The sequence below is a fragment of the Rhinolophus hipposideros genome, assembly GCF_964194185.1.
Source record: "Rhinolophus hipposideros genome assembly, chromosome: 1".
Taxonomy (NCBI): domain Eukaryota; kingdom Metazoa; phylum Chordata; class Mammalia; order Chiroptera; family Rhinolophidae; genus Rhinolophus; species Rhinolophus hipposideros.
The window spans coordinates 70,693,595-70,720,228 of NC_138047.1; the positions used below are offsets into that span (position 1 = coordinate 70,693,595).

The following is a 26,634-nucleotide window of genomic DNA, read 5'->3' on the forward strand; positions in this document are numbered from 1 at the left end:
ACAGGACAGCCAGCCATTCTCACTAAGCGGACCTACAGCTCTGTTCCCGGAAGTAACAACCACAACCCTCTGAAAATGAATAGTAGGGAATTTGCCTCTCAGGATGCAAAAGTCTTATCTCATGACTCACAGGAGATGAAGAATAAATGTCCGAAATTTAGCTCAACAGGTGAGTAAACGCAAACCCACAGATCTGCTGCCCAAATGTTTTTAATGCACTAGACTGGATCCTCACCAATGTTCCTTCAGAAGAACAATCAACTATCAAACCCGAAGGCAATGACATTCTAAATCTATGGTAGTAAAGACACCTGATAGAAAAATGACAAGTCTGATTTCTAGCGTATATCACTATATCGGCTAGATTTTTAGGCAAAAAGGAAACCTAATTGAAAGCTCTGGCCCTGCTCCTATGTGATCTGGAAGGAATTCACACCCTACTGTGGTTGTGAAAAGTGGCACGTTTTTTGAACCCCTAGGAGTTTCCTTTCATTATAGAAGCTGAAGACCTTGCATTTGTCCTCTTACACTAATCCGTGTGGGGGCTCCTTAGGTGTTCAGCGAGTCTCTGTGGGTTACAATTTCTAACCACATCCCTGCTTTCAAGAGCAGGAAAATGTTTTACCAGAAAGGAAAAAAGCAAAAGCACACCACAGTTATTATACCGGAGACAGCAGAGAACTGTGTTGGGCGGCCAGTCCACGTACAGAATATTTATTTGCCAGCTGGGACACGGCGCCTATCAAGGACGACTATACAAACAGAGCTATGACATCAACTTCTTCCAAACTAGAGATAAAAGCACTCACTGTCTGACACTCACACTTATGCATTCCCTATCAAACTGCTGTGTTGACAAGAATTTCACTGGAAACTGACTAGCGCCTTCTCAAATGCCTGCGACAGTGGTTAGAAACACATTTGAAAGTCAAGAAAAAGGTATTTTGTAAGGTAAATTGTTTCCTCACATTAAAGGCACCTGGGATTCAGGAAGCCTGGTATGCAGTGAGTCCACACCACAATTTACACACCAAGTTCTGCCACTTCCTCTGGATGTGAGAATTAATGTAAGAGCTGTGTAACATGTAAATTTTTTAATGAGTAGAAAGTGCTAAATTTGCAGACTGCATAACATTTTAATTTCCCAAAGTCAGGAAGTGCACTGATGCAGACACAATTTCTTGTTTGTAAATTGCAATTTTTAATTTGTCTACTGTGATGTAAACCCACTTCAGCAAGAAGGAGTGAATTTAAATTCAGATTTGAAATGTTACAATCGCTGTATGGGACTCCAATCTTCAAATTGGATTAAAAACGAAAGTCATAGGAATAGAGGCAGTAATGTAATAATCTAATTGCGTATATTCATAAACATATATAAAGCACCATTTCTGGACTAAGCCATATATATACGTATATATATATATATACATGTATATACGTATATATGTACATATATACGTATATACATGTATATATATTCCTCGGATTGCTATTTACAAAAAGAAAAAGTAGCCATTGATTAAAACATTGTTTGCCAACCATGACAAAGTAGATCTTATTACAAATTCATTACAGAGATTATGAAAGTTAAAATTTGTCAGGTCTTGGTAATACCATTGTTTTTCAACATTAAAGGTAAATATACTTATTTGCTTAAATTTTTGGAGATTGTCCTAAGTGCTCTTTTTCTTCTATCTTTTTCTAACTGTGTCTAGGATTTTTTCTCCCTCCCTCCCTCTCTCTCTCCCCACCGCCCTTTATTGCCTGAACCATTTTATGTAAATCCTATTTCAAAACCACATCGCAAACCCATATAGGGGCAACTTTCATATAATTTTAGGAATGATATAAAGAAAACTAAATGGATACACAGCACAATGAACCTTCCATTACTGCTTTCTGAATAAGATATATTATTCTGTAGTATTATTAAGTAAAAACAGTCTAACCTGTTATTAATGTTAAGTTTCTCATATCAGACATATCAGACAAGTGTGTTTAGTTATTGTCAATAGTGAAAACCACTCCAAGTCAATCTATACCCTTTCTTGTTCAATGCAATCCACACCACTTAGCATATCAAAGGACTCCAGTTTTTAAATTGTTTTTAAAGTTAACAATGTGCTTAACCAAAAATGCCCAAATTCTTTCTGGGACATTAAGTGACTGATGGTTTTTAACTAATCATTAATACTGCATTCTAGTGAAAAAACACCAATTTCTAGAAGTTCTTAATTTGAAGGCGGTATCTCCAATGTAGGAAATACTTTTTCAGCCCAATGTTGATATATCCAGTGTAATAAATATATGACATACATTACACTTCAATATCAACTAATATGTATGAATGGCCTAAAAAATTTAGTAGAGCTAATGAAATTGCTTAAAGACTACAACCTTGTTTCACAAATGAAATTACACAGCATCACATAATGAATCCAATTTATCAAAGAGTTTAAGAATAAGTATGTTTGCAAAGTGTATATAATAGGCAACTGGGAAATATGCAAAACTGTAATTCAGTTCCAAATCCCCGCGTCTTCATAATCCTTTTATATACACAATTGATTTACTGGCTATAAGTAACTCTTGTCACCTAGGGTTTTATACAACTAGGGCTTTTATGCAAGTATTTGTGCAAATACTTTTTTGGTAATCTAATTTAAATCTAATCTAATTTGATTCAATGTGACCAAATTCCCAGGATGTGTTAGTGATTTTGCTACATTTCAAATCCCTAGACTCCAGCAAACAAGATATACAGTTGTTCCAGACAATCTTCAGCATCTCTTCCAAAAAGTCATTTACAATTATAAACATAATGGACTATTAAATATAAAGAATATGGAGAATGGAATGCATATTGTAAAAGAAAAAAAAACCTGCAATCTCAAAAAAATTGCAATCTCACAAACATAAATACATAAATTTCATCTTTTTCTAAACCTTACTTTTACATACTTAATGACTAAATGCATCTGTAAATCTATATTCTGCTTTTCATGTTAAAATCATAAATCCCAATAAATATTTTAGTGGCTATATGATGTTCCATCTTATGGAAGAAGCATGTAATACTTTATCTAATATTGAAGTCTGGATTATACATTTTTTCCCCCAAAAACCCCAGCAAATAATATGATATGTATGGCATATATTTTTTTAGGTCTTCATATTAACTACTTAAAATTTATTTATTGAAGTAGGATTATGGGGTTAAAGGGTATGAATACTTTTAAAGCTCTTAAATCATATTGTCAAATTACCTCCCCAAATAGTTGTAAAAATTTGTATCCCTATTAGCAAAATATAAGAGATTCTACTTTACTGCACATCTGATAATATGTAGCATTATATTTTTTAGGCAGTAAATAATTTTGTAAGTAACCCTCAAAGCCTTTTAAAAATTTCAAATGGCATTCAGGAAATACCTAAGACATCTTACACAAAAAACTAATAGGCTAGTAAGCAATTTAGAACACTTTTCATTAAACAGCCAATGAAAAATTAGACATTCTAAAAACTATAAAGTCTAAGGAAAGCAAAAATCTAATTTAAAACTATGAGCAAACACAATCTCTAATATGTGTTACTTAGGCATAATGGGAAATGGAATTGAATTAAGAATGGCCCAATCAAATAGTCAAAGCCATTAACTAGACATTTTAAAATAAAAATTGAACTATATTGTAAGTTCCACTTCTTAACTTTCAATCTTTCTCTATAATTATGATTTAAGTATGCCTCTCATAAACAGTATAAAACTGTGTTTTTCCCCCATCCATAATTTTGAGTTTCCTTTAACAGGTAAATTTAGTTCATTTACATTATTATCCTTGATATACGATAATCCCTGATGTATATCAGCTTATTTATTATTTTCATTTACTATAGTTTTTCTTCTTTCTTTACCGTTCCTGTTCTGACCTTAAAAATCTTATTTTGATTTTATCCATTCAACTTTCATGTGTAGTCAGTTGTAACATTTTAACTGGAACACTTGAATCAGTAAAGTCTAATGCAAATAGTATTACTGTTCTTTTCCTAAACAATATATGGAAATTAGAAAAATTTAACTTCGATCACACCTTCCCATATTCTGTCACTGTTGTCTAGAATTTAATTTCATCTATTTTTTTCAGTTGCCTCTTAAATGGTTTCTCTTTTTTTAAAAGAATCAATTTTTATAGTTTTAGTCGTTTACTAGTGAGAGTGAACAAGTAGTAAGCCCTCTCTTTCTTGATTGTTTGAACATTTTTAATTTCGCTCTTTTAGTAATAAATTTTGGATTTTCTTATTTTATCTTCCATCTCTTTTAACCCCCTTTTATATAATCACTCATTTTATCTGTTTTCCCTGTATTCTGAGAAGTTTGATGAGTTCTACATTCTATTTTACTAATTTTCTCTTGAACTTTTTCTAAAGCTCTCTCTGATTTGATCTGATTTTTAATCACTCACCAAGTTTTAACTTTCACTCATCATGTTTACAATTCTAGACATTTCATTTGATTTTGCCCCAAATCTGTCTGCCCTTTTTACAGCATTCTATTCTTTCATTTATGCTTACATTCCTGTTAAAAATGCAGTTTGCCTTTTTATTTTTATTTATTTTACAGTCTCATTCAGATTGCTCTATGAGTCTATGTTACGAGAGTGCTAACTCACCTATTACTACATCGCTGACTCTCCCTTACAGCAGACTGTGCTCCCTTGGGTGATAGGAAACGTTGTATTAGTTCATTTTCAGGAGTAGGCTATTTTTATCATAGACCAATACACTTGGGTTGTGGAAAGAACTCTAGAAAATGGCTTGCTGTTTGCTTCTGGTGGTACTCCAGAGGGTTTACCAATTATGTAAATTACACATCTTTCATTTTCTTTTTGTTCTCTGTACTCTTAGACTCCATACCAGAGCTGGGTTTAGGATTGTGGTTTTATTATAAGTTTTATTTAAGTGAAGACTTCATTTTTCTTTCCTCTACCATGAATATTCCTGTGGCTTCCCTAGCTTGGTTGGTAAAATTTTTCTAGTTATTTTTCATGGTGGGGCAGCCATTTATGAGACCCAGCTTTACTCAGCGTTCCTGCTTTCAATTCTCAGCCTAGGCTATTGCAAATCCAGGGCTTCTGCCTCTGTGCCAAAACCGAAACTCTTAACTCCCAACCCCTAAATCCATGTCCAGTGAGAATATATCTTACATCTTACATCCTACAGCCATGTCCAATGCTCTTCTTGGTTATTCTGGTGTCCACTCAGACAGTTATTGCTCTAGAATTTAGTTCCTACCTCATTTCTGGTTTGAGGATGCCCTCTTTCTCTTGAACTTGATCTTTTTGATTCATTCTCTCTCTCTCTCTCTCTCTCTCTCTCTCTCTCTCTCTCTCTCTCTCTCTCTCTCTCACACACACACACACACACACACACACACACACACTATATATGTGTCTGTCTTTTATGTTTAAATATTTTATCCAATATTTCAGCATATCTTGAGTCAAATGTGTTTTTCATTTTGTAATGAGGATGGTGGTTAAAGTAGAAATGTGTCTGAATATGATTGTTTTGAACAAGTTAGTTAATAAGTATTGATAGTAATAGTTTCTATATGTTTTACATTGTATTGCTTTTAAGTACCAGTTTGGCTTTTAAAATATACAACACTACATTATCAGGTAACTGAATTCTACTGACATAATTATGAATTCTGAATTTCTCCTACCTAGCAGCATGTCTATATTTATATCAGAATCATTTGTAGATAGTTTCAAGTGCATGCTGAGGTTGTGTTGCATACCTGTAGGCTAGCTTTATTTTGAGATAATATTGATGAAGAACTATTTGTTAATGCATTGAAGACACAACTTTTCTAAAGTAAATGCATATTAAATGATAATTCTTAGCCATCAATTGCAACTTTCTGGCTGTCTTTTCCTACTCGAATTCTTTTTCTTAATACAGACTTGTTTCTCTTGCAAGCTTGGTACTTTCACTGTTAGAAAGTCTTTTGTTTTCCAAAATAAAGGTCAAGAGCAATATTATTTCTTTGCAAAACTTTGGCAACAATGTTATGCCAGAAACACCCAGCTTACTGGGAAACGGTAACTATGGCTTTCACTATAAAATACTACAGTTACACAGTGCAGCAATATCTCTGTGGTTTTTCATCATCGAGGAAATCAATAGTAGTACAGACTACAATTCTCTGTTGCACTAGAGTAGATATAGGGGGCAAATGAAAGAGTTTATTGACTTAGTAGGGGCTGTTACTATAGCAAATCAGAATTGTAAAAGAGAATAGCTTTTAAACTGACTGATTTTAATCCAAATACCCAAATGTTTCAGCCTAACAAGAGACTTAATAAAAAATAAACAAATAAAAACAAACAACAAAAAAAACCCTAGCCTCATTCCCTTTCTTTATGTCCACACATACTTCATGCTATCATTATTGGCAAATATGCAACCATAAGAAAGAATTCTATTAATGCTGTAAGAAATAAGCTAGATGCTAAGGAAATGCTGTCATGGAAGTCTTACCTTGTACTCAAGGTATGCTTGTATTTGATAAATGTCATAATTTAGAATGTGTCATTTGTGTAACTAATAAAAGGCCCAGTGCTCCATCTTGCAGCATTGTATTCTTTGTTAAATAGGTTACTCTGGGAATTTTTAAATATGCATAATAGAAACAGTAAGCACTCAATCACCCAAAGTTGAAATATAACACTGAGAAAGGGAGAGGGAGGCCAGAAGGGAATGAGAGTTAGGGGTGGGGGGAGGGGGGAGGCGGAAGAGTTAGGGGTGGGGGAGAGGGGAGGAGGAAGAGAGGAACTTCAAATATTGCTACTTTTAGATCACATGAATCAGTTTGTCAAACACTAAAGGAAGAGTACTAAATTACAAAAATGTTAAAATAATAACTTGCATGTGGTATGTTTTTATTTTAATCCTTATTCAAACTCATGCCTAAAGGAACAAACCCTGTATCTCTGGATAAATGGTTAGTAAAACGGCTGTATTCTTTTCATTCTTGCACTTACGGTACAAACTTAGGGAGATGCACAGTAGCAGTCCCAAAATCCCAACCAGAAGCTGTGCTTTTTACACTCAGCAGCAGCCCATTCTCAAGAATGCATCCTACCAGGAATACAAAAACAAAAGGCCTATGGCATTTTTCATTCTATGTCAGCAACATAATTATTTATTTATATTTTAAGTAAGGTTTCTCTTTAAAGGTCCCTGTGTATATAAACTCTGGAACAGAATTTCATAAATATGGTGAAAATAAAATATTTTACTGTTAAATGCTTCTACACAAATACATTTGGCTGCTTGTATTCCACAAACAATTTGTAATGTATTATAAGAAATGTCAACGTTTGGCTGCCATTAGGAAAGATCCAAAGACAGGACATTGTTTGATCCATTCATCGGTATAGGTGTGATTTCAGAAAAATTCTTAGTACCTTAATTCATGGTCATGAAAGAGATGGTAGATTTTGTACATCTAAGGCAGGGGTGTCCAAACTGCGGCCCACGGGCCAACTGTGGCCCACAATCCATTTTTAATTGGCCCTCAGCAAATTCCAAAAATATATTTAGTTTATTTAAATAAACCAGGTGCGGCAATACGTAATTCACCTCGAGTGAGTGGCCCAGCTGTTTGTGTATTTTACCGCATATGGCCCTTGGTGAAAACCGTTGAAAAAAGTTTGGATACCCCTGATCTAAGGGCTCCTCAATAAAGGGGTAAGAGTTCACAGGTATGAAAATCAAACAACCATCTCATTAAGAAAACCTAAGGAACAAAGCCGTGAAAAATGGGGACTATTTAGCTGAAAGCACCTATTATATTGCTGAGCCAATCTTCTACACCCATTTTTAAAATTTATGTTTTATTAACATTGTTTCCTTTAAATGAACATTATGATTTCTAACAAATCCCAGCATTTTCAAGGAGTTGTGAAGACAATTCCACTAAACACTTGTAAATTGGTAAATCTACCTGCAGAAATGTTTCCTGTCCTTATATATATTATATACCCTATGGCTAGTTCAGTAATGGTCATGAATTAGGAACAAAGAGCTTACCTTTTGGAAGTCATGTGACCCTTTGAAAAGTTTAGGGCTCCCTTTTGTGCACTCTAATAAAACTGAGTAGTGGTTCCTTATCCTGGAAAGGATGACAGCCCCTCTATGGAAATGACTAAATCATTCTTTGCTCTTAGGAAAGCAATACTGTGCATATTATTTTTAAACACAGTTATTATTCCTTCTGGTTTCTGAAAGTTTACCGTTTTCAATTTTGGGAGAGAGCTAAGATATTGATGTATTACTGCATTTTTGTTGTCAAATAATTTTTAATTTCTAGTATATTCTTCAAAGAAATCTAACTGGTAAAAATCTCAGACTTCCCCAGTGTCTGCCGTTTGTTCAAATAGACTTACTCTGCATGCAAAGCCCATCAGTACAGTTCTTGGATTGCAAGACGAGACCATCGCAGTCCTTCCCTCCGTTCTTAGGGGCTGGAGCTGTGCACTCCCTCCTGCGCCAGTGTGTGCACTCTGTCCCACAAGTAGACCACTTGCTCCAGGGGGTCCACCTGCCATCCACTGCCACAGAGAAAAACTCAGCATCAGGTCAAAGGGAGAAGGAGTTGCTTGAGGGCAGAACTCATGTATAAAAACAAAACAAACAAAAACAAAAAAACCTGAGGAAAATGCCCCACTAAGGACTACATTCATCTCAACCACTGGAAGTAATCTACATTATCTATCTATCTATCTATCTATCTATCTATCTATCTATCTATCTATCTATCTATCATCTGTCTGTCTATTATCTATCATCGACCTATCATCTGTCTCTGATCTATATACTATTTTGATTTGATTTTTCATCCAGGCTAGTTGATTCTGCTGAGATTTTCTTCAGTGACTTCTTGAAAAAACAATATTATTCCATTTATTATTCGATGATTCCACTCTATTATTTTATGATGTACACATTTCTATTTTTATTTTAAAAATACACTGAGTCACATTCCCAATATTTTGCTGTGATTCAGTCACTTTGAGTTCACTCACTTTCTTCCTGATTTTGGTGGCTGGTTTGTCAGTAATTTCAATGATCATGAGCTGAGATATCTCCATTTAAAAACAAACAAACAAACAACAAAAAAAAAACCCATCATGACTTCAATCCCAGTTTGAAAAAAAATATATAGTAAATTTCACTAAGGTCATATTTTAAAATGCAGTCTTTAAAGGTTCTTACATTAATAGGATAAAAATATTGATGAGAGTTAAGTTTTTAAAATTTTCCCTGAAATACATAAATAATTATGATTAAATAGAATTCAATGTAAAGCAATGTTAAAGATCATTTATTGAACATCTAATATACATAGCATCTTATAACGGCATATTGATAGAAATTATATCAATTTTAATACTCTATGATTTCATATTCAAATTATTGTGTAAATATAGTATGCTTACTATGTATTGAGATATAAACATGCCCACATGAAAAAAAATGATGAATGCATTAATATTTCAATCATACAGAGCTGGCTGTGTAAGCATCTCATAACTATCTGGGGAAAATGCATTTGCATTGACCCAGACCATCCCAAAGTACACACACACACACACACACACACACACACACACACACAAACACTTCTATTTTAATTCAGAATGCTAAGTGTATTTTTTATTGTGGGAATCAACATCTAGATAGAAGAGTACATAGGAGAGTACTTAGCTCTCCACATAGGAGAGTACAAGATAAAATAATGAAATTCTAAGCCTAGCCAAGTGTCAAAATTTGTTCCATAAATAAAAGTTCTCAAAGGGTTCAATGTGGGATACTATTTTGATATTTGCAAATCAACACAGGCATAAATAATATAGATTATGCTTTTCTTTTCGGTTCATTTCTTCAATCCATCTCTGAGAAAGGTTCTATTAAAGTATAAACCAGACAAACATTAGGCAAAATAAAGGGAAGTAAGAAGACTGTGAATCTTAATAATGAAATTCACAATATAATAACTACCTTTATGGAATGCACTAAATGTATGGATTATTTTCAAATAATTTTAGCTGAACTTTTCAATTTATTGTGTAATTAGGCATTTTGGTGAGTTTTGGTTTTGATTTTGTCCGATATTATATAACTTCAAATAATACCTGGTGCTAACATGAAAAAGCACAGAAAGATGCTTCGAGGCAGAGGACTCCAATCTTGGCATAGATACCACCGCAAATAATTCACAAAACAGGTGACCAACATGAACAGGTCATAAAGAACTGACTGCATTGTATTTTCAAAATCTATTAGCTCATGTGTCACAAAGCTTAGACTTCCTTTTAATTGATTCCAAATGTTTTATTTGCCCTTGCCCAGAAACTGACACCAAATATCAAATATTTCAGTCTAAAACTTTTTAAAATTTCAGTTCCAATGAATTTCTATGGCTTTCTGAAGATCAAGTGTTGTTATTCCTAAAATGTGTGGCTTTCAATTCTGTTCAAATCCCTTGAGTTATAGAACCTGCAACCTTGGCTCCTGCAATTTATTTGGTAATAGAGAGGGATTGTGTTTATAAGAGTTTAATGCCTTGTTTTATACTATTTTGCATGTTTAGGTAATAAAGGTAAGTACTCTTTTGGCAGAAAATACTTCACTTCCAAGCAATATAAGCATTGACTTGATATGATGGATTTAAATAATGTTTATCACACATTCAGGTCAAGAATAAGGCTTTGTGTATATCCCTTAAAACTTATTTCTAGAATGGTAGGAGACATTTGGAATGAAAACACTGGTTTATTTACCTGGGCATAATGTGGTACAGGCTATTTTCTGCACGCTCTGCCCTTCACAGAAGGCACCACCATTAAGTGGCGCAGGGTTGGTACAGGTCCTTGTGCGTTTCTGATACCCTCGTCCACATCGGCTATTACACACAGACCACTCTGTCCAGGTGGACCAGCCACCATTTACTGGAAGGAGGTAAATAATAAAATGTAGATTAAACATATGTGCATGCACACAGAGACACAAACCACATAAATGAAAAGTTATCTCCCAAATGACCATAAAACATCTAACACTTCAAAGCCAAGAGAGATATCGCACATCATTTTATTCAAAGTTTTGTTGCGGAGCTGAAGAATCTAAGGGTAGAGATAAATAAAATTAATTACCAATATTTACTCACCTACTCAGAAAAGTAAATAGGACTGGATTCTCTTTCTTTTATTTTTTAAATACATCCTCTTACCTAATCAAGCTCCAAAAATTACTTTTGACAGCATATCTCAAATAAAAATGTTTACATTCTTATGTCAAGGCTGTAAGTGGATCAGAAACATGGGAACTGAATAAAATCATTTAGCCTTTGCTCAACAGATGATTGATTGTTTTTCCTTAGCAGACGTAAACTTTACAACCTTTCAAGGATTTTTAGCCAGTTTTATTAACTAACCATTGAAACTTGTTAAGAAATAAAGTCTTACATTGCTAGATTTTAAATAATTGAGTAGCTATTTGGTTGAATTGGCGATTAGTTGATGTAATTGAAATGGACACATATTTTATGTATAAAGGCTAATTATGGTATTTGATGGAGATGTTAGTATAGGTGAGATTATAAAACCTACACTGTAACACTCTGTTCATTATTTACCTCTGGAAGTCTTACTCTAGAAAATATTCTGATATATTTTAGTACTTCAATAATGTGAGTCTATAAAATTATTGTAATTAAGCAATTTCTAACAAAAATTATTTGCTGGTAGTTAAGATATGACAAAAACTAATATATACATATGCCTCCTGGAAGTAAAAAAGAGTATTAGCCATTCAAGAAACATAAACATTATATGTGCACATAAAATGCCCAACATCTCCTTTTCTAGAAACCTACATAACAGGGAATAATCATGAATGTGTCATGTACACAGACTCAGACAAGTGTACTTTTCACAGCAGAGTTATTCTTTTATGTAAAGATAAATAATCGAAAACAACTGTAATGTTCAACAATAGGAAAACAGTAAACCACATATATTCATGTGATTTACTCCTAGGCAGCCATTAAAAATGATGCTGTAGACGTGTATTTAATAATAGATGAATATGTCAATATTACGTTTTAAGTAAAGCACATATTTATATCTCATGTTTTAAAGTCCTATTGATGTATAGAAAATATCAGTAGTATATTTTTAAAGCTTTTTCTGGAATTTCTTATCGTTTCAAAATGACAAGATTATAGGTATTTTCTTCTTTAACCATTTCTATGCTTCCCAAATTTTCTGTAATGAATATATATTTGCAATCTAAAAACAGCACTAATTCAAGTAAAATAAATATATACAACTGACTCGAAACTGAAATACTGGTTAGACGTATATGTTTTTCTGTGGACTTCTGGTGAACCCAACCTGTGAGCCTTGGACAACTTATTTTCTGAGGCTGTGAAAAGCACAAGGAGATGGTTGATAGGCAGAGTCTCATTTAATGTTCCTGAGACTTAACAACTTAACCTGCTCCACCTGACAAAACTTCAAATGTTGTAGAATTGTCCGTATAAATTGCTCATTTGCATACTGGCAAGATGATATTTGGGGTTATCGTATACATGTATTCTTTGCTAGGATTTTAATGAGAAATGAATAATCATAAACTTTTAGAGAAAATAAAAGTCTTTGAATATCCTGGGCTTATTCCCTCATTTTATGAAGAAGGTGACAAGGGCTCAAAGCATCCTGATTAAGTGACCAACGGAAGGCCAGTTAGTGGTAGAACTAGTGCTAGAATACAAGACTCCTGACCACTAGCTAGTCCGATGCTATTTTCTGAACTCAAAATGCTTGTTACTTATGTTTGAGTCTTCCTGAAGACAATGTGTGGTTCGTAATTACTGATTACTTGTGACTATTGATTGTAATTATTGGGTATGGAAAGTGTGGTCTACCTAGGAAAAGAGATTTGCATGTGTATTAAACATGTATATAACACATCTATACAGAGCCTGCCTTCATTAATTATTTATAATTGGTATGTGCTGCCGTGTGCCTTATTCCCCCTTTGCATTTTCAATGCTGTTAACTCATTCAGTTTAGAAAAAGACAAAAAGTAGGAAATACATCATTGTGACTAAAGAAATGCAATTGCTTATAATTCAACATAGCATTATCTTGACTAGAAAATTAAACCTCAGAGTATTCAGAGGATTAAAAGAAAATACTTTGCATCTCTGTGATGAAAATGATGGTTTTAAAGCATCACTATGCTCGGCCTTTGGGGCATCAGAGTCGTTTCTATTCTCATAACTCCCTACCACCTAAGGACACATCCATCCTTATGGTACGATCTGCTCTAAGTAAATACCAGGAGACAGATACTTGATAGTGACTATCACTCTGTCACTCATCCAGACACTAAGGCCCCTAGAGTTTATTTAACACTGAAGCAGCCATGAAAATCTTCCTTGCATTCAAAATAATAGTCATATCATTCAGGAGGTGGCATAACCTCAAAACCTTTCCCAACATTGTTCAGTTTCCTCAGACACAATAACTCATCAAGAATATGAAGACTTACTATGTGTCTAAACTGTGAGAAATACATGAATATACAGAGTTGTCATTTAGTCCATAAAGGAGCTTAAAGGTTAGCTGGGGCGCTGGAACTACTCATGGAATGACTAGAAAACCACTGAGTTCTAAACCATACAGGGAGATAAAGCATCACGCCACAGCAAAATTGGATAGGAAGTTGTTTACTACTTCTGGAGAAATGATAGGCTTAGAGATGAGACCGGTTAGAAAGGGCCAGAGAGTGGGAGGGAAGGTTCCTGAAGTCATGATGTTGAACCTTGCCACATGGTAGGATTAGGACCACTTGGCAATGGCCGTGTTTGTCTTCACATGGAATGCCCCTAATGGAGTGTGTATAGAAAGTTCTAGGAAGTGGAAGTTGCTCTGAGGTGTTTGGGGAACATGTCAGCTCCAGTTTGCCTGATGTTTTGCAACCATTGGACTGAGCCAAGAACCACAGAAGTAGCAGCAGACTGCTTTAAGTAGCTTCATCTCTGAACTCACTCTAGATCTCAGTGGTCCAGGGTATGGAGAGGAGAGAACTTAGGGAAGCAGGAATATCTACTGGCACTTTCTTTCACTTTCCTACAAACTGACTGACAAAGGGCTAGGAATTTTCGAATCTAGTCTTTCTATGAATATCAGAGAAGCAGTTAAACTTCTCACTGTCCACGTGAGAAGCTGGAAGAGAGCAGCAATGGCGATTGAAAACGGGCCTCTTGTTTGATATTTTAAATTAAAATGGGAAACTGCAGTTTGACATGAACTAGAGTGTGAACCCAACAGCTCACTCACCATAGACGATGACAGTTGCCGTTGTGCTTTTTCTTTTGGCAACAATGTTTTTGGCGACACAAGTATAGTTTGCAGTATCTGAGAGGCGGGCTTGCTTGATGATAAGGTTGTGATCAATAGTAATATAAAAGTTCCGATCTTCGACGGGATCAATTATGTCTTCATTTTTCAACCATTCCACCTAAAGATGCACAAGAAAAATAGTTAATTCCCAAATATGGATCCCTTGATGGCTGCCAGCCTAATGCGGGTTTTGCAATATGTATCATATTGCTCCACGCTATGAACTGCAAACTGGGAGGAAGTAACTTTCTGAGGTCATGTGAGGGATCACTCACCTGCCAAACATGCTGATTCTGTGTGTACTGTGCTATTCTCAAATGCCAGTGAACCCACTGGGAAATACAGTGTTCAAATTGTTTCCACTTTGCCCTGCAGGCAGGAAGAGAGAACTGGCACTGCCAAGTTCAGAACCCAATCAAAAATAATGGGCTACGCATTTCAAACTGAACTCGAACCTTCTGCTATTTGATTTGTTGACTCTTGGCAACTTACCTGCTGCTTTTCAGTAAAGAGTATAGGAACAATTTAAAAAGCTCAAAAGGCGTCTTACATATCATGTAGCTCTAATAAAACAACATTTGGATGATTTACGTGTAGCTTTGCTGGAACATTTAGATTAAATTTCCCTGAAAATGCACTTACTTTTAAATGTAGTAAACACATATTTGGAGATGCATCTACACCAAAATACTTGGGGGCCGGAGGGAAGATTTTCTACAAACTCTCAATATAATCCAAATAGCATATAAGTCATACTCAAATCTCTCCTTTTGTCTATAAGTAGCATCAAATCTTTGGCTCATGGTTTGATTCTGGGGAAAGTGACCTCAGACATGACTGTCCAAAACTATTAAACTACATTTTTTTCTATGCAAATAAAATCAATTTAGCAATAGCAACATTATTCCTACAGAATGAAAGGAGGCAAGATATATTTGTATAAGCTGTCCTTAGAAAGGATAAACTATTTCTTGTCCTGTGTCTCTTTCTTTTTCCTGTGCACAGGTTTTTCCACAAAGCAAAACGATATTGATATTTACCACACTTAAAGTTTCCTTTTACATTAGTGTGGATGTGGATACAGGTAACCTTTAGTGGTAGGGAGTCAATAGTGTTGCCATTTTCAAAATCTTAAGGAACTTCTCTGGCACCACAAGAAGTCTGGAAATTAATCTCTAAATCTGTCAGTGGGCTTGACATTGCACAGCTCTCAATTAAATCTAATGCAGGGACTCTACAATAATGCTCCTCTAATCCATAGAAGAGAGGCCACCATTTATAGAGAAAAACAGAAACAAACAACAATCCTGAAATAAATGTATGAGGAAATAGATAAGAGCAACTATTTGTAATTATGTACATTTTGAAATAGATAACCATTCTTGGTATTTACACTAATGGAATTGAGAAAGAGAATAGAATCCATCTAAAACAGTGGAACTTTAAAGCACACATTTTGTTTTCAAATACAGACAGCACATTCAGTCAGGGCCATGCTTGAATATATTTGATCAGATATTCATACTCACTCGACCTGGATTTTCTCAAAATATGGCCCTATGTGTATGGTAATGTGATCCTGCTAGAACTGCAAGGGGTAAGGTAGAAAAATTCATACTGTCAGAAATCTACTTGACAGTAATTGAAAGCTGACATTAATATTTGTTGAATCTTGTGAGAGATGTAAATGTCTACTGTGTTGCCCGAAAATAAAACCTAGCTGGACAATCATCTCTAATGCATCTTTTGGAGAAAAATTAATATAAGACCCGGTATTATATTATATTATATTATATTATATTACATTATATTACATTATATAATATTATAAAGACCCAGTCTTATATTAATTTTTGCTCCAAAAGACGCATTAGAGCTGATTGTCTGGCTAGGTCTTATTTTCAGGGAAACACGGTAACTATTATGTTACTTTGTATACCTGAAACTAATAAAAAAAAGGAAAAACAAAACCTATGAAAGAACAAATTAATAAAACATGAATTAATGAAACACATTAAAAATGTATATATATATATATATATACATATAGACACACACACACACACACACACATAATCTAATCTTTACCTAGGTTATCTATACTATTCTGAGGAAAGCTTTCTACTTATAGAAGTTACTGTTGGGTTCCACTGAGCTGGTCTTGGATCTCTTCCACTTGTGCGTGTGTGTGTGTGTGTGTGTATGTGTGTGTATGTGTGTGTGTGTGCAGGCGCTCTGTGTGCTTTTCTTTTAAGGACCCATACTGCTACTCTTTTTTGAAGGACAGCACTTAGGCTCCAGGACTCTTCCTGGAAGTGTAGCAGTTCACAGCCCACTCCCCTAACTTTCCCCTTCGGGTTGGCTCACAGGGTGTGGAAATAAGCTTTGTAGACAATGGTGGGAAGTGGGGGTCAAAACCTGAGTGGTTACTCTCCAGCATTCTCCTGCAGAAATTATGCTGAAGCTACCTCCTTAAGACTTCAACTGAATTTACACTCTTTTCTGGATTTCTATTTTTCTCTCCTGCTGGCTCCATCCACCTCTGAGGCTCTCCTGGGAGAATATCCATACAAAGCACTTGCATTCAAATCTTTGCCTCATGGTTTGCTTCTGGAGAACATGCTCTAAGTCATGACTGTTCAAAATTAGGGGTTTCCTATTTATATAATATCAGTTCACAGCAGTATTGTTATTCCTGATCATAAGGGACATAAAGAGATCTCAAGGGATATTGGAAACCACTGGTTTATTTGAAGAGTTTGTTACATGTTAAAAAGTGAGCAATCGGAACAGTTGATAAGAGACTTGAAAAGACTTACATAATTGTTGGGCATATGGTCTTTCCTTTCTTGTGCATGACTTTGCACTTTCCTTGGGTGTCTCTCACCAGCTTCAAGAACCCCTGAGGAGCCTGAGAAGTGCTGAGGAGGCCCCTGGGGCCCTGCGAGGGGACACTGAACTCCTGTCCAAACTCTGGCTTTAACCAGAGAAGCTCTTCCTTGATCTGTTTTCCACATGGGATTCATTTGTGTACCTTTGTTTGAAGAAACCAAGGGTTCTACTGCTAGAAAACAGCTATAGAAATGGAGAAGGGAGCCAAGGACTTCTCTGGCTTCTGGCATAACCCCTCCCCACCATTCCTTACGCTCTAGTACTCCCAGTTGTGCCACATGCCCTGCTTTGAGACCATCATCTCCACGAGAGGCGCGGGTCCAGAGGGCAGGTCATCACTCCCTCCTGTACTAGAATCCTCACCCTGCTCTATGCGTCTCCATCACCCGCCCTCCAAAAGTCTCAAAATCTTTACTGCCTTGGAATACAGCAGTAAAATCTTCCAAGATGTCAATCTCTTTTAAGATTGTTTTCTTCATTTTTCTCTAACTAAAACCGAGTTCTTCATTATACTACTGCTTCTTCTGGAATCCTCTCAAATGGTGGGTATTTGACTTCCCAAATCTAACAAGTCTAACAAAATACCATGGCAATCCAGTAAGTGTCCTTGTTCTGCATTGTCTATTCAAAACCTCTCTCTCCAAATAAATTTGCTTTCAATCTCATGCCATCCGATTATGTCATCCAATTGCCATATTTTTTGTAGTCATCTACAGACTTCTGGATTCACAGTCATTTGGTCCAGTACAATTCCTGTCGTAATTTCTGGTGTCTTAACCAAAAGATTACACTTTTAAAGTCTTGGCCCCTCAGTTCCATAACCTTCTTTTTGGCAATGATCTTGGCCTCTAAGTCACTCACCCTCATAGTTATATATTCTAGGCCAGAGGTTTTCAATCCTGGCTTCACTGCAACATAACTTGGAGAACATTTATAACATATCAATTCTAAATTCAACCCAGAGAAACTCTGATTCATTGGTTAAGACAGGTCTAGCATCAGTATTTTTTAAACTCTGCAAGGGGCAGTGGTTTGCTGCTGGGATTGTGACATACCACTCTAGACCAATGCCTTTCAAATGAAATTCTTGGACCAATAGCATCTATGTCACCTGGGAGCTTCATAGAAATGCAAAATCACAGGCTCCACCCACCTAGACTGACTGAATCAAAAATGTACATCATAATGAGAACTTCAGGGGATTTGCATGCACATTAAAGTTTGAGCAGCACTGGCCTAACTCCTGTCTTTAACCAATAATTGCAACCCCTCCATACACTCAGTTTCAATCATGCTCTCTTTTCACCATTTTTCTGTCTTTCCTAGTTATTCTCTGTAGGACCCCTATTTCAACAAACCTGCACCAGGACCTACAATCTATTGAGTTTACCAACTTTATCCTCACCCCTCTTGTGTTCCCTCTTTCTTTTGACCAGTTGTAAATTCCAGTGTCTGACTTTATCAATAACCTTTCACATTATTTCCTCAATTCTTGCATCCCTCTCTCATTTCAAGGTGCTCACTTGGTCACACTTCCTCTTCTTTACCTTTGTATCCTTGCAGTGGACCATGGCTCTGAACAGACAATCAATGAGCTCATCTTAAATTCATGAGAACAGAACTCAAGTGGCCCCTTAATTCTGCCTGAAAGTCATACTCTATTTTCATGGTCTATTCACTGCCCCATACTCCTAGACAGCTATTTCACAAATTCTCCTCTTTTGTTAAATACTACCTCCCCCTCTATCCTCACTTTCAGCTGATGACCAAGATTTCTATGTCACTGAGAAAACTGACAATCATGAGACAATTTCCAAAGCTCCCCCTCTCTGCTCTGTACCCTCTCTTGTTTCTGAGTAAGCACTCTCTGCTCCGACCTGTCACCTCTCATTTGTACTCTGAATCCCATTCCCTCTCTCTTATTCAAGCGTGTGCCCCAGCAATTCTCTTCTCTCTCTCTTGAATCATTCATTTTCTCTCTCCACTGAATCATTTCCATCAGACATGCCATTATTTTTCACAACTTTAAATAAAATCCCTCCCCACTCATTTCTGCGTCTAGTCACCCCCACATTCCTCTGCTCATCTCACAAAACACCTTGGAATAGTTGTTTATATTTACTCTTTCCAATTCCTCTCTTCTTCATCTCTACTGAATCTATTCCAGTCTGCCTCCACCTCTACCATTTCATCAGACTGCTCTTTTCAAAGTCACAAGTACTTTCACTGTGTGACATGTGCTGGTGAGGGCTCAGTGCTCTCTTATTTGACTCAGCAGCACTATTTGACCCAGTTCCTCCCTCTCTGCTTCTCACTTGGTTTTTCTGGACATGGCACTTTCCTGCTTTTTGTCCTATCTCACTCATTCCCCATGACTTCCATGAGCTGAAGTCTGTTCCCTGGTGTTGGCTCCATCCTTGGAACCCTTCATTTTTCTATTTTCCATCCTTATTCACTTCCTTGATTAGCTCATCCAGTCTCATGCAGATGACTTCCTAAATTTATCTCCAGTTCAGAGCCCACCCCTGAACTCCCGACTCATATATTCCACTGCCCTCTTACAACTCCACTCAGTTGTCTAATAACAACCTCCTGAACTGCCCTTCCAGGTCTGCTCCTCCCATAGTCTTACCCATCTCAGTTAATGCCAACTCCGTCCTTCCAGTTACTTAGACAAAAACCTCAGACTTGGCCTTGACTCCTCTCTTCTACTTCCTTTGTCCATTTAATATCAGAGCAACACATTGAAATCTCACCCCCTTACTACCACTGACTTTCTGGTTCAAGTCACCATCATTTTTCACCTGGATTATTGCAACAACTTCACATCTTGCTTTTCCCCTTGCCCCTCAACAGGTTATTTTCAACAAAGTAGTAGAGTAATATTTATCCCTAAGTCACATCATGCTATACCTCATCTCCAGCCTTCCAGTGGTTCCCTATCTCAATCAGTGTCAAAACCAAAGTCTTTACAAGGACCCACAAGCCCTTCAACCAGCAACATATAAAAGACACCACTTTGAGATTGGTAAGAGTGGGTGGAGATGTAAAAACGAGTTGATCCCACTCTTGCATGTCACCAATAAAAACTAGGAGGGATGTATCAGCTGCAGAAGTCCCGCCCCAGAGGAACAAAGGGTCCCAGTCCCACACCAGGCTCCCCAGCCCAGGGTTTTGGTGCTAGGGAAAGAAGTTCACACAACTTCTGCCTGTAAAACCAGTGGAGATTGTGGTTGAGTGAGACAGAAGGCTGCTGGAGTCCTTCTGAGGGGATCGTCTTAAAGGGCCCACACATGGAATTACTTGTTGATGGACTCACTTGCTTTGAACTCCAGCGCTTGGGCAGCAGCTTTACAGACTCCAGAGACATAAGGAGAGGAATTGAATTGTCTGCCTTCAGGGCAAGGGCTAGAGGCGTAACTTTCTCCTGGACAGAGGAGCTGGCAGAAGCCATTATTTCTTTGTTGAGCCCCTCCTTCATCTCAGCATACAGACACAAGTGGCTGTCACATTTGAGGCTCCATCAACTTGACCAACACGATTCATTTGCCTTGATTCTCTGAGACACAGCCTCACTCAACTATCAGATATACCCAACTGCTTTCAGTTGCTTTACTGTATAAAGAGCTTGCCTTGGCTCATGCTGCAGACTTTCCTAAAATGTCTCAAAGGTTCACAAAACACAAACAAGCAGCATCTAGCTTTGGCACATCCTGTACCTCTGGCTGAGCAGACCCGGGTCCTGGCACAATAAACAGCCAACCTCAATTTGCAGCTTGGCCTCTCAAGGCAACTTCAAGCCCAGCATAGGTGGTGGCCATCTGTGTATTGCTCTGTGGCTCATGCCAGGTGGCCCTGGGCAGAGCACAGGTTGCCACTGAACTTGGCCTCCAGGGGAGCCCCTTCCAGGAGGCCTTGGGTCTGGTGGTAAGCTTCAGACCAAACTGGAGCATCAGCTGGCCAACTCCAGGTACGACACACCCAAAAAGCACACTGGGTAGGCACCAGAGCCCTGCTAATGTGAATCCTGCTCTGTAGAGTGAGCCCCTGCAAAACAGCTCTGCCACTATAGTCACTGCCAGTTCTCATAACCAACCAGCCTGAGAATCAATTCCTCCCACTGATGTGTAAACAGCAACCAAGTCTCAACTACAACCGGAGGGCACACACAGCCCACACAAGGGATACACCTGGAGTACCCAGCTCAGGTGCCCCGTAAGACTGCACCACTGAGCCTCACAGCACATCTATTGCATAAGCTAAGACTGGAAGTCATAGAAGCCCTACCTAATACATAGAAACAAACACAGCAACACAGCAAGGGGTGGGGGAAAGGGACACAGATACAAACAAGCTCCAGGAAAAGAACCAAACAAAATGCAGACAGCAATCTACCAAATGCAGAGTTAAAAACACTGGTTATTAGGATGCTCAATGATCTCAGGAAGAATTTCAACAAAGAGATAATAAATATAAAAATGGAGATAGAAAACAAAACAAAACAAAACAAAAACAGTCGGAAATAAAGAATACAATAACTGAAATGAAGAATACATTAGAGGGAATCAACAGTAGGTTAGATGAAGCAGAGGATCAAATCAGTGATTTAGAAGATAAGGTAGCAGAAAACACCCAATCAGAACAGCAAGAAGAAAAAATAATCCAAAAAAAAAATTATGATAGCTAAGGCTCCTCTGGGACAACATCAAGCATATCAACATTCACATCATAGGGTTTCCAGAAGGAGAAGAGAGAGAGCAAGAATTAAAAACCTATTTGAAGAAATAATGATGAAAAACTTTCTAACTTGGTGAAGGAAATAAATATACAAGCACAGGAAGCACAGGACACCTCAAACAAGATGAACCCAAAGAGGCCAACACCAAGACACATCACAATTAAAATGCCAAATTAAAGACAAAGAGAGAACCTTAAAAGAATCAAGAGAAAAATAGTTACCTACAAGGGAGCTCCCATAAGACTGTCAGCTGATTTCTCAACAGAAATTTTGCAGGCCAGAAGGGATTAGCACAAAATATTCAAAGTGATAAAAAGCAAGGACCTACAAGCAAGATTACTCTACCCAGCAAAGCTATCATTTAGAATCAAAGGACAGATAAAGAGTTTCCCAGACAAGAAAAAGCTAAAGGAGTTCATCACCACCAAACCAGTATTATAAGGAATCTTAGAGGGACATCTTTAAGATGAAAAAAAGAAAAGATAAAAACTTTGAATAATAAAATGGCAATAACTACATAACTATCAACAATTACTTTCAATGGATTAAATGCTCCAATCAAAAGATAGAGTGGCTGAATGGATAAGAAAACAAGACCCTTACATATGCTGCCTACAAGAGACTCACTTCAGATTGAAAAACACATAAAGAATGAAAGTAAGAGGATGGGAGAAAAATTTCATGAAAATGGAAAAAAATAAAAGCTGGGGTAACAATACTTATATCAGACAAAATAGACTTTAAAGCAAAGGCTATAACAAGAAACAAAGAAAGTCCCAGTGATCCCACTTCTGGGCATTTGTCTGAAGAAACCCAAAACACTATTTCGAGGGGATGTGTACATCCATATGTTCGTTGTAGCATTGTTTACAATGGCCAAGATGTGGAGGCAGTCTGGGTCTCCATCAATACAAGGACGGATAAAGAGGAGGTGGTACATATACAAAATGGAATATTGCTCATGCAGGGAATAGAATGAGTTCTTTCCATGTGCAGTGGCATGGATTGACTTGGAGGGTAATGAGCTGAGTGGAGTATGTCAGACAGAGTAACACAGATGCAATGTGATTTTGCTTATATGTGGAATCTTAACAAGACAAACAAACAAAACAGAAATAAACTCATAGATAGAACATTTTGATGGTTGTCAAAATGGGGTTGGGGAGTAAGTAAAAAAGGGGAAGGGATTAAGAAGTACAAATTGGTTATTTCAAAGTAGTCATGGGGATGTAGGGTATAGCATAAGGAATATAGTCAATAATATTGTAATAACTATGTATGGTGTCAGATGGGTACTAGATTTATTCATGTGATGGGAGGGGTTTGAGGAGCAGGGTGAAAAAGGCGAAGGCATTAAAAAGTACAAATTGGTAGTTACAAAATAGTCATGAGGATGTAAAGTAAAGCATAGGGAATATAGTCAATATATTGCGATAGCATGGTACAGTGTCAGATGGTTACTAGACTTATGGTGATCACTTCTTTATGTATATAAATGTTAAATAACTATGGTGTACACTTGAAACTAATATAATATTGTGTGTTAGCTATATTTTTAATAAAAATCTTTTTAAAAAAAGCACATAAATTTTCACTGGAAAGGAAAATCCTACGGAGCTGGCCTGGGTTCCAAGTGGACTACTTGGAGACATCATGAGATACAAGAGGGCCTCTAGAGTTATGTTGTGACACCCCCAATGTCTCACTGCCATTTATGGGTCTAAAGTTTCCTGTCGCCAGTATGTTTTAGTTAAAGCATCTTTGAAAGTATCGCATCCCTTTAGCTGACTATATACCTACTGTACATGTTTGCTGGAAATTTTTTTAAAAGGTGTTTGAATAATTATTACAGACTTTCATCTAGAACTCATAAACACAGAATCTATCTAAATGGTCATAGTAAACCAGAGCCTACACTAGAGCTTCCTAAGATTTTTAATTTTCAACAAAGGGTCAAGCATCTTGTGATTTTAATTACATTCTACGAATACTGAAATATGTGTCATGTGCCAGGCATTGTGTCAAGTGCCGGAGGATAAAGAGACAAATCAGGTAAGTGCTGGCTTGTGGAGCTCTCTGGATAAGAAGAGAAACCTATAAACAATCAATTATAGTATAACAGAGAAACCATAGACATATGCGCAGGATGAAAGTAAAGTGAAATCCCATAGTGTGGGGAGAGGACATGTGAGGAAGAAATGTCTAAACTAGTTTCTGAAAGGTGGGAAGACAAAGAAGGAAAGAGGAGGATGAGAAGGAAATTTGAGGAAGAGGAAACAGTAGGTTCTCCCGCACAGGCTTGATGCCGCGGAGAGTCTGAGCCCAGGACAGGTGGGCGTGAATTGCACTGTGTGGGAACGAGAGTGGAGCAACGATGCAGAAGCTTCTTTCAGGAGATCGTCCAGGGACTCCAAAGTTCTTCTAACACATCTGGCTTTTACCTATAGTTGCTGCAATCCAGGGAAAGGTTATTTTTTGTTTGTTTGTTTGTTTTTTTAATTTATTGGGGTGACAATTGTTAATGAAATTACATAATTTCAGGTGTACAATTCTGTATTACATCATCTATAAATCTCATTGTGTGTTCAAAACCCAGAGTCAGTTCTCCTTCCATCACCATATATTTGATCCCCCTTACCCTCATCTCCCTTCCCTCACCCCTCTTACCCTCTAGTAACCACTAAACTATTGTCTGTGTCTATGAGTTTTTGTTTCTCATTTGTTTGTCTTGTTCTTTTGTTGTTTTTGGTTTATATACCACATATCAGTGAAATCATAGGGTTCTCTGCTTTTTGTGTCTGACTTATTTCGCTTAGCACTATACTCTCAAGATCCATCCATGTTGTCACAAATGTTCCTATATCATCTTTCCTTAATGCCGAATAGTATTCCATTGTGTATATATACCACAACTTCTTTATCCATTCATCTATCGAAGGACATTTTGGTTGTTTCCACAGGGAAAGGTTTAAATCGAGGAAGCGTACAGGGACACTTTGCTTTAAGATTGTTATAAAGGGCAGTGTGGATTAGAGGGAGGCATGGAGGATGTTGGAAACCAGTTAGAGGTTCTTGCCATAGTCCTGGTGAGACGATGAAGAGAGAATTAAGGACATGGCAATGAGAGTCGGGAGAAAAGAATAGATTCAGAAAGTGAGTTGAAGGAACAAGGGATAAGGCAGAGGAGTTGATTGCATGTGGAAAGGAGGGTGCAAGAGGAGCCTATCTCCAAGTTCTGGCTTGGGCACCTGCATGTGGATTAGCTATGCAGGAGGCAGAAAAGATCTGAGGGCGGAAAGGATAAGGATGAATCCAGATCTGGCTGATCTTACAAGAAATCCACGCTGCACAGCATGATTTTGACAACTGAATTGTTCAAAAAAATCCCATTTTTTTCATGAACACTGATATTTTTCCTTAAAGTTTTGAAATACTAAAACAGTGACAGTAAAATCCTGATGACTTCTGCTTCTCTTAGATCAGGTTTAGCTTAGCACTAAGAACTGAGCGTGCATATTGCTAAAAAAAAAAGAGAAAGAAAGAAAATAGTCCTATTTGGCTTAGAGAAAAATGATAAAGTTAATTGAAAATTTGGAAGTGGATGTGTGGAAGGGAAAACAATATGTGAGAATAATTCTGTTTATCATGTCAAGGACTTTTTGAATCAGCAAAAGAAATCCATATGAGAGCTTTATAAATATATCATGTTATTAAAAAATATGTCATTTTCAAACAGTGAATCCAGAACCCAACACCGCCAGATAAAGTGACACTGCCATTGGAAGGAATTTCACAGTAAGTCTCCTTATGTAAAGTCTATGTAAAATCCCAAGAAATAATACAATACCTTTTGTTGTGCTAGAATTTTATGGTATTTAATAGTAAATAACTAATTATTGTTTCATTGCTATTTATTTGTAAGCTAATCTTGGTTAATCAGGGGTCAGAATTCTGGTCTGGCCTTGACTTCTGTTTACATTTTGGTCATTTCAATGCTTCTTGTTGATTTAACCCTGAGACTGCTTCCTCCCATTTCTCCCGTTTAGCAAATCATCTGATTTATACATGGGAGGTCTTTCTGAGTTAGACGTTATTTTTAGCTATGTATAAAACATTCAAGAACAGAGGAAAATAGTTTGAAGTTCAGACAACAATAAAAGACTTTGCCCATAAACCATAACTCGTTGTCAGGGCTGCAGTGAGGTAAAGTGCCATTTCTGTCCTTGTGGCCCAGTAACTGCAGTCTTTTCAATAAGTTGAAGTTCGACACTTCAATAAGCATATTTGAAGTAATTGACTCAAGTGTTTATAAAGACCTGGATGCTATTAACAGCTAATAAAAGTAGTTATATCACGAGTTTAGGATGTCCTATTTGCATATTATGTTGTTATGTTGGGTGTTGATTAATCCCACTGTGTGAAATTGAGACTCTTACTTTAAGAATGAGTTCCTACCATACAAGCTAAAAGGGCTATTCTTGGGCTAGATTACCTGGGTTCAAAACTGATCTCTGTTATTTCTGT

At 36.9% G+C, this 26,634-nt stretch overlaps 1 protein-coding gene across 3 annotated transcripts in view; it reads right to left on the minus strand.

Moving 5' to 3' along the window:
* The window catches only part of UNC5C (unc-5 netrin receptor C), a 368,028-nt gene that overhangs the window by 52,996 nt on the left and 288,398 nt on the right, over positions 1–26,634 (minus strand). For all 3 annotated transcript variants that reach the window (XM_081059736.1, XM_081059735.1, XM_081059737.1), the window contains 3 exons: positions 14,418–14,598; positions 10,851–11,018; positions 8,454–8,618 (listed from right to left, as the gene is read on the minus strand). In XM_081059736.1, the coding sequence (XP_080915862.1) occupies positions 8,454–8,618; positions 10,851–11,018; positions 14,418–14,598 (514 nt within the window). The remainder of the gene's footprint in view (positions 1–8,453; positions 8,619–10,850; positions 11,019–14,417; positions 14,599–26,634) is intronic.